General features: G+C 43.4%; 1 protein-coding gene across 1 annotated transcript; it reads right to left on the bottom strand.

Annotated features, from left to right (window-relative positions):
- Positions 1 to 290: 290 nt before the first annotated feature.
- On the bottom strand, positions 291 to 7,037 carry DPPA4 (developmental pluripotency associated 4). Its single transcript, XM_007117962.2, has 7 exons — positions 7,014 to 7,037; positions 5,150 to 5,309; positions 4,078 to 4,241; positions 3,940 to 3,990; positions 3,538 to 3,817; positions 1,847 to 2,042; positions 291 to 321 (listed from the first exon to the last, which is right to left on the bottom strand). The coding sequence occupies exons 1-7, from the start codon at positions 7,035 to 7,037 to the stop codon at positions 291 to 293; spliced, it is 906 nt and encodes a 301-aa protein (XP_007118024.2).
- Positions 7,038 to 9,578: the final 2,541 nt, after the last annotated feature.

Genomic DNA, 9,578 nt, shown 5'->3' with positions numbered 1-9,578 from the left:
TTGAGGCACTTTCAAGTAAATTAATTCCATTCATCGAATTAGCATTTTTAAAATGTCCCCATCTCCTTTCTCGTCTGCTCCCTTAGGGCTGGGAATCTTTGGAGAGATAAGCCACTTCCACTTTTGGCAGTTCACAGGCCTTTTTTCATGCAACCCTGTAAGCAGGAAGCATGGAGAGTGCAGAGTGGCCCAGAGTTCAGCTGTCAAATAGCACCATGGAGTTGATTTGTAGTCACTTCTCTCTCATTAATTATAATCATAGCTGTACCCTTTTTACTGGTATTGTGATCTCACTGCAGGCTTTTCATTAATACTTTATTCCTAAAAAGCAAATGAAATGTTTTAGAATCAAGACGAAAAATATCAAATTGCATTCTTGAAAAATAACCAAGAAACCCACTCCTGACATGCCAATAAAATTGCCCTTGGGACTTCCCTGGTGGTCCAGTGGTTAGGACTCAGTTCTTTCACTACTGCCATAGCCCCAGGTTCAATCCCTGGTCAGGGAACTAAGATCCCGCAGCTTGAGCTCCCCCCCACCCTGCCCCACTTGAGGCTTCTATCCTCTGCCAGCTGCCCTAGATCTCTGGTGTTCAGTCATCATGACGCCAAAAGTGGGTCCCCAGCAGGCCAACAGAGAGCTCGGGATGAAACCCAGGATGATTCCTGGACAATTACAGGGTGAGGAGATGGATCCCTGGGAGCCAAGTCTGGGCTGCTCCAAGACCCTCTATTCAGAGGGATGGGCTTCTTTCCATCCTCCTGCTCTGCAGTCCCCTCTCCCAAGCTAAGCCCGGAAACACACTTGGCCCAATTTAACAGAAAACACATGGCAATCCCCTCCAAGCATCCTACTGCTCCCCTTCTCCATTTGTATCTTTCAGAAAATACCTCCAATTGTAGCCTCTCTTTCTCTCCTCCCCTTATTCAACCATCCCCAAATTATCTGTATCTATATATTTTTTTTTCGGTATGCGGGCCTCTCACTGCTGTGGCCTCTCCCGCTGCGGAGCACAGGCTCCGGACGCGCAGGCTCAGCGGCCACGGCTCACGGGCCCAGCCGCTCCGCGGCATGTGGGATCCTCCCGGACCGGGGCACGAACCCGTGTCCCCTGCATCGGCAGGCGGACTCTCAACCACTGCGCCACCAGGGAAGCCCTCTATATTTTTTATCGCCTTGAATCCCTTATCTTTTCCAAGCAAGTATGTTATCTCTACCTTCTTTATAAGACAATTTCCCCATGCAAATTCTCCCCACTGACTTCATATTTCAGGTTTTCTCCTTGTTTCTTTTCTGTCTCCTTTAACATGCCCCTAAAACACTGCTGTTCCTTGAAGCTCTGTCCTCAACCCAATGCAACTCTTCTCCTTATCAGTGTTCAAGTAATTACCGAAAAACTATCTAGAAGCCAGGTTTTTCTGACTTCCTCCTTTCCGTCTAGACAATTCTTCCCTTAAATTAAGAAACCTCTTCTTTGATACCAGTCATCACATGGTGATACAGTTGTTTACGTACCAGTTATCCCCCTTAGACGGTAGGCCACCTAAAAGGAGGGTTTTTTTGCTAGTCATTATTTCTGTGTAGTGCGTATACGGGTAATATAGTAATTATACAATTGGTTACTGCCCCAAAATTATGGGTCTCCAGGTAGAAGCATTATGCCTTGACATAAAAATGCCCCTTCTCCTAGGAATACACTTACTCAAGTAAAACTTTTTGTGAAAATCTTTATTGACAACTTGTGCTTGAAATACAGGGCTAATTAAGATGAATATGTATCTCCTCTTTCCCCCAACTAAAACCCAGATGCCCACTTTTAGTGTGTAGAGGGTACCAGGTGGTTACCTGTGCACACACTCAGGGCACAGCATGTTGTCCTCCAGGTGTGGGGGAGGAAGATTGCCCGCAGGCGGCAAGAAAAGCGCAGACACCCTCCTTCGTTTTTCAGGCACCCAAGCCTGTCCGCCATGAAATTGTAAATGAACCCAGCCCTCTTTGTTAGCAGGGAGACCTCTACCGTGAACCACGCACCACCAGACCCCTGGGGAAGGAAAGAGAGGTTCAGTACGGGCATAGCAAGACCAAAGTCTAAACTTCGAGGTTGCATCGTGGCCTTTGATGCTACTGTCTTCCTCAAGCGCCAGCTCCCAGTTATGAACCCTGAAACCTAACTTACTCTACCTTGTTCCCCTTTAGAAAACAATGCAAAAACAGTTCCTGTTAAATATTTTAAAAGAAACAAAAATATACATCTGGATGTGTAGAGGCAAGTGGGTAGATGACAGTGTGGCTGGGAGGGTGGCAAAGCTTTTCCTCTGCCTGTCTTAGGTATTCACCTGGGACTCTAACAAAAAGACTAACAAGGGAAAAACAGTTGATGAATTCATGCAGTGCACATACTGCAGGAAAAACGCAAAAACTAGCTCAAAATGGCAGCTTAGAATTCCATCTTATGTAACATCTTTGACAAAGAACAATACAATTTGCAAAGAAATGACAGGACAAAAGGAAGCAGTTTTAGGCTCCCAAGGGTGGCAAACAGTGGGAAGGTAAATATATGGGAGGAAACTAATGGATGAGGTTTCTTTGCTGGTTGCTCTGGTGCCCACTTTCAGTGGATAAGTCTGTCTCCAGCAAAAGGAGAATAGATAATCCTGCCTTAGGCCGAAAAGGGAGAGCTTTTTTGGGTTTACTGCATTTTGATTGCCTTCAGCTCAAGACTTTTATGGCAAAGAGGCATATTTTGGGGTGACGTTCTGGTTTCCTTCAATAGAAAGACTAAACCAGAGTGGTCTGGGAAGGCCCTCATAAAATAAGTTCAGAGGTCTCAACTCTTTTTTTTTTTTTTTTTTTTTTTTTTAGCGACATCAGTGTTTTAATGGATGGGGGATCTTACATGTCTGAAGCAAGATCCTGGAGCAACACCCCACTATATGCAACAGACAGTGGGCAGGGCCTGGCCCCAGGCTTTGCTCCCAAGGGGAGGGGGAGGTTACCAGTTATAGGGGGACAGGGGTCTCAACAGGCATTGTAATGTGCTAACCAGTTCATGGTCTTAATTTTATCTCCTGTAACTCTCACAATAACATCATGAGGTAGGTATTATTATTAACCTACATTACCACAAGCAAACTGGGAACTAGATTAAATAACAGTTAATGCCACTTACTTGACAGATGCTAGAAGATCCAGGGCTTTAGCTCAGGCAGTTGATTTTAGAGACTGCTTTTACTTTTAATTCTTTAAAGGAGGCGAAAAGAAGTGAAGCCAGATTTCTATCCCCTTCTGATGACCTCATTAATTTAGATCACTGGTTCTCAAAGTGTGGTGCCCAGATTAGCCGTGCCTGGGAGATTGTTAGAAATGTAAATTCCTAGGGCCTACCCAGACCTGAACCAGAAAAACGTGTGGATGGGGCCCAGGAATCACCAGGTCTTCGGATGATTTTGATAATACCCTGAAGTTAACCAGAGGTTAATATCAATTAAACTTATTTTCCCACCTGAACCAGAAGCAGTTCTTACTAATGAGCTTACCACAGGTCTCTTGTGATTGTGCCGACTCCAGCGTCATGGACCTGGCTGTCATTCTACTCCAAGAGGCAAACACAGCTCCTGGGTCAGAGGCAGAAGTTGATACAACTTCCTGAAGAGTAGGAGCTCCTTCAAGGGCAGGTGCTCCCTCCTCAGGAGGAGCAGCCACTTCAGAAGACATCTTTTCATCAGAACATTCCAGAGGTAGTTCCAACTTGTCCATCTTTGATTTTCTTCTCGATAGTGATAGGATCCTGGCCTCTTCGGCTGTGGCAGGAATGTTCTACATAGAGGGTTTAAAAGATTAAAGACAATTCTTCTACTCACCTTTTGACGCTAAAATAGGTGATTAGGATGAGAATAACTAAACCTTCGACTTGGCCAAATTCCCTACAAATTACTCACTTTTTGATGAGGGTAGGCATGTTCACAGAGTCGTTTATATCCGTCTAGTTTCTAAGACAAGAGAAAAATGAGTTAATAATCAAACTAAGGCTCATAGCCTTCCTCCCAAGAGCATCAACTCCTACCCTGGACACTCACCGGGCCTTTGGTGCTCAGTTTTAACTGCTGGCACCAAGCGCGCACAACATCCCTGTGAATCAGATTGACAGGCGGCAGTATAGAAGGTAAAGGAGGAATTGGCATCGTCTTCTTCTGAGGTTTCACACTGTCACAACATTGTGGCATTTTTCGTGGACAGCAAGCTGAAGGAGAATGAGATAAAATTTAGCAATAATTAACTTTTGTGTAGCCTTTTAAAATGTCAAAAGCACAATCACTTTTAGTTCTTATAGTCTAATCCCCACTGTAAAATTAAATGACTTGCCAAAGACCACGTAACCTTCAAGGGATAGAACCTCAAAACTCAAACTGACAATATTTCTGAATCCCTCAGTATTTTTACTTCCTAAAACTCCCCACTACTCACGCACACTTGCTCTTTTGTGAGAGCTCTAAACCACCGACCCTGAGGAGGTTGACCTAGAGATTGCACTTCCGATGCAGGGAATGATAGAAGTTTTAGACCTGAGGTCATAACTACTAGGCGATGCCTTGCCGTCTCACCACAAAACAAAATAAGGCCACCCAGAAACGCTACACAATGACTAATACCCATAATTCTGGCAGCCCACCCCACTAGGGCAGCACTCTGGTCTCCTGCCGCACCTCACACGCTCTCACCATTCAGGAAAGACTGACGCTAATAGTCACTAGGTTTGACTGAGTGCCCATTACAGTCAGATGAAGTGTAGGCTGTTTACCTTATTATTCTGTGTAAATTACAACTGACCCTCCACCCTGACCTCAATCCAACTCAGCAAGGTAGCTACTTTCCTCATATTTTTAAGACAGGAAGTAGAGTTTCAAGGATGGGATTTTGAATTTATAGGTCTCTGTCCCCAGATCATTGCACATTAAGATCCTTAACTCCCAGAATCTAGAGTAGGCAAAATAATGATCAGAACCAGGAGGTGAGATTTAAACTAGGCTTCGAAGGAAGTGTAGGATTTGCAGAATACAGGACTGAAATTTCTTCCCTACTTTTTCAGAAAAATCCCTCAGTCTTCTCAGACCCAGGGAAGTAGGATTTGAGGAACTGTGGATCTCTTACCTCTGTTATTTTTTACAGATCTTTTTCTTCTGGTCCCCTTTGCCGAGTTTTCTAGTATATCTGGTTTACCGGAAGCCCCCTGTCCCTCTTCGGCATCTACTGATGTACATTTGAATTTGCAACTCATATATTCTTCCTCTGTCTTCTCTGTGGAGTTGCACTGGGGATAGAGGAACCAGAAAGTCACTCCTCTGGGTGTCCAACCCACCACATACACTATCTGACTTATGACACCTCACATCCAAGGTACCAAGATAATCATTGAACTCCACTGGCAACATGGATTCTCTTCTGGGTACCATCTTAATACTCAGGTTTATTTATAAGAAAGGGAAGCAGTGATAGAGAAGTGGAAGGCCAATCTGAAAGTATGAGAAAAGGGGAATTCCCTGGCGGTCCAGTGGTTAGGACTCAGCACTTTCACTGCAAGGGCCAGGGTTCCATCCCTGGTTGGGGAATTAAGATCCCACAAGCCTCGGCGGCAAGGTCCAAAAAAAAAATGTACGAGAAAAGACATTTGTATATCTGGTTTACCAGAAGCCCCCTGTCCCTCTTCAGCATCTACTGATGTACGTTTGAATTTGCAACTCATATATTCTTCCTCTGTCTTCTTTGTGGAGTTGCACTCTTCCAGATAAACCTTTCCCATACTATTGCCCCAAGCTACTGCCACAAAACTACTTTCCTTTCCAACCTAGTTACTTTGCCTGAAAGAATATCACTCAGCTCCACACACACCACCTTCCCTTATATTCATATTCTTAAACCCTTAATCCTTTTTCAGAATCTCACTTCAAGTGTTAGTTCATCTGGTAACCTTTTCTCCACTTTATAGACCATCTACTGCACGTTGCCACATTCCTACCACTTGTCAGTTGCAGTTTTACATTTGCTTGTGTGATTTGATCCCCTCCTGTTACTCCATTTGATTATAAACTCCCCAAGGGTAGAATTCCTTTCCCTCTGGTTGTAGGCAGTCAATAAATATCGGTTAATTCAAAAGAAACAAGAGAACAGTGAGAACAAAGCTGTTTGATACAAGGAAACATTTTTTGAGCCTGTAGTTTCCATCAGGCATTGTTCCACACCACAGACTCCTTATTTTCCTTCTTTTAATCCCCACAGCAATCCAACAACAATCTATTATTTTGTTTTTCAGATGCAGAAGCTGAGGCTCAGAGGTTACATAACTAAGGACACACAGGTAGGCACTTGCGATAGAAATTAAACCCCAAATCAATATTAAATCCCAGATTTACTCCCAAATCTAATTCCTATCACCTCCAAGAAGGGAGTACGAATTACATTTTTACATCTCTATAGCAGGTTTACATTCATATTCAAATCTCACATTGGCATAACACTTTGACACAAAGTGCTCACTTTGTACCTCACTCACTTTGGGGTCTCCCGAAAGTCTTAGTTAAAATTGGGAGGGCAAAAAATGACCTAGCTCTAGGACAGAGACCCGGAGAGCGGTCAGGCTGCACTGGCAGAGGGGTTCAATTTTTCTCAACAAAGCCCCACAGCCTGTCTGACTTTAGTTGCTGTCCTCAGTGCTCCTCAATACGTCTGGTTTCCCATTGTTCCTTCGCCCTAACGACCCTAAGAAAAGATGAATCCAGATGCAGCAATTTTGGTCTCGAACCGGTGTCTGTAGAAGCGAAATTAAAGGATGTGGTCCAGTATACCAGGGAGCCATCATATCCAGGAACTTGATTTTTTTTTTTCAACAAGTGAAGGGAAGGAAATTCTAAGGGACCTTCTTTTCTCCTCAAAAGAGGGAGTAAGTGTACCCAAGAGAAAGAGAAACACGAAGATTGACAAAGACAGACAAAAGCAAACCCATGCAGATTGTACTTACCTCCTTGTTCTTTGCACTCTCCATGCTCAGAAATCTCAAGCTTGATAAAACAAAGACTCTCCTTACTTCTGAAATGGCCCCTGGCCCAAGATTGCTCTTTTAAAGGCTCCTCCTCCTTCCGGCACCCGTAAGCAATTCTCCTTTTCTCCTCCCCTCTGTTCCTTCCCCCACAACCTGTATAAGCTAAGCTTGCACACTTTCTTATTCATGAGTGACTATTGTATGAATGAATACATAATAACATTCCGGGCCCTTTCCAGTGAGTTTTTTAACATTATTACGGAGGGTGTGGTTCCGGAGACATTGGGAAGTTGAAAATTCCTTCATAAAAATTCCAAGGGAAAAAGAAGAGTTGCTAGAGACTTCTGATAGGGGATGTGTGAAAGGATTTAATGATGAAACTTGTGGAAACAACAGAATTTGGGGCCAAACCAGTGGCTTGAAGAAAGCAAAACTGTTTTCTTGTACCATATACGTTTCATTTCTTAAGCAAGTTACTCAACTTATTAAAACTTCAGTTTTCCATCAGTACTAATAATAACTAGAACCTTCCCATCTGCCAACTACTAACAATGATAGTTTTAAAAGTCCATTGAGGGACTTCCCTGGTGGCTCAGTGGTTGAGAATCTACCTGCCAATGTAGCGGACACGGGTTTGAGCCCTAGTTTGGGGAGACGCCCCATGCCGAGGAACAAATAAGCCCGTGCGCCACAACTACTGAACCTGTGCACCACAACTACTGAAGTCCGCGTGCCTAGAGCCCTAGCTCCACAACAAGCAAAGCCACCACAATGAGAAGCCTGTGCACCGCAAAGAAGCCTAGCTCCCGCTCACTGCAACTAGAAAAAGCCCGTGCACAGCAATGAAGACCCAACGCATACAAAAATAAAATAAAATTTTTTTTTAAAGTCCATTGAGTATTTGTTTTGTACTAATTCTGGGTTTAAAGGTTCACAGCTATTATTATTATTATCATCATTAATTTTTTTTCTTGGCCATGCCACACGGCTTGTGAGATCTTAGTTCCCCGACCAGGGATCAAACCCATGCCCCCTACAGTGGAAGCATGGAGCCTTAACCACTGGACCACCAGGGAAGTCCCACACAGCCATTATTTTATTGTTCTCCATTTCATAGATGACAAAAGTGTGTATAAGATTGTGTTGGTTACTTGCTTGGCACAGTAAGTGAAAGAACCAGAAATCAAGTTTAGGTTTGCCTGATTCAAGTATTTCATTGAATCATCTTCCTTTTCCCAGTGTAATTGAAGGTAATATTACTGAGTTCTAAATTAAGAGATATCTAATCCTGGGCAAGATATAATCCGTGATTTGTGTGTTAATAGATGGTAGTGTGTGTTGAGATTATAATTTAGAAATTCTTAGGCCAACCGCTATTTGGGGAAACACAATTCTAAAAGAATTACACCTGGAATTCCCCAGTGGTCCAGTGATTAAGATGCAGGCTTTCACTACCGTGTTCCCCGGTTCAATACCCGGTCAGGGAACTAAGATCCCACAAGCTGCACGGCACGGCCAAAAAATGAAAATAAAGACAAAAAAAGAATTGCACCAACCATTCAAAAAAAAATGGGTTAAATACTGTCCTATATATTCAATATAAAGAGGATTAGTACAATTTAAAATATTTGAGCATAATTAATACTACTGAATTATGGAATGAAGTAAAAATCCAAATATCTTTTTATCTTATACATATGTATTATCCAAACAAATGTAAACTATTCAATTATGACCCTTGAAAAGGAGGAAAATTTCCTACATTTGGCAGCCTGCAACAGGGATTTAGACTTCATGGAGGAAGTCAAGAAAGTAGCAGATCTGAAGGACCAGGTGAGCTACCTAACTGAATAGAGGAAGGTGGGGAGGGATCAGCCCGCCTCTGTCCTGAGGGGGAGGAGGAAAGTGTAAACTGAGTCTGGATAGTTTGGCCTTTTGATCTGTAGGCTAAGAGCAATGGAAAGCTATTGAAAAATTCAAGATGGCAGTGGGGATGGGATGGAGGTGAGTGAATTCTGATGAGCATATTTTAAAGGTCTCTCTCAACTGCAGTGAGGAGAAAGAAGTGGAGATGAATCAGCACAGACACTGGAAGATGAGTTAGGAGGCCACTGAGGCATTTTTAGGCCTGTGAAAACTTGTGACTGGGTGGTGATATAGAGTTGTGGTTAAGAAAACAGACTCCAGGGACTTCCCTGGAGGTCCAGTGGTTAAGACTGTGCTCCCAATGCAGGGGGCATGGGTTCGATTTCTGGCCGGGGAACTAAAAAAGAGCAGACTCCAAAGCCAGACTGCATTTGAACCTCGACCTCTCCTCTTCTAGCTGTGTGACCTTGGCCAAGTTATCTAACACCTCTAGGTCTTTCCTTTTCTTCACTTGTAAAATGGGGGTGATGAAAATGATACCCCTTGCTCAAAGGGTTGTGGGAGAGTGGAGTGGGCTATCACATGTTCCAATATATGGTGTCTGGCACAGCACGTGTTGGATCAATGTTAAATGTTTCTATTATTAGCATGTTGGAAAGGAAGACAGATTTGAGAGAT

This window comes from Physeter macrocephalus, chromosome 1 (genome assembly GCF_002837175.3).
Source record: "Physeter macrocephalus isolate SW-GA chromosome 1, ASM283717v5, whole genome shotgun sequence".
NCBI lineage: Eukaryota > Metazoa > Chordata > Mammalia > Artiodactyla > Physeteridae > Physeter > Physeter macrocephalus.
The sequence above is the reverse complement of the archived record's forward strand: the minus strand, read 5'-3'. Positions and strand labels throughout refer to the sequence as shown.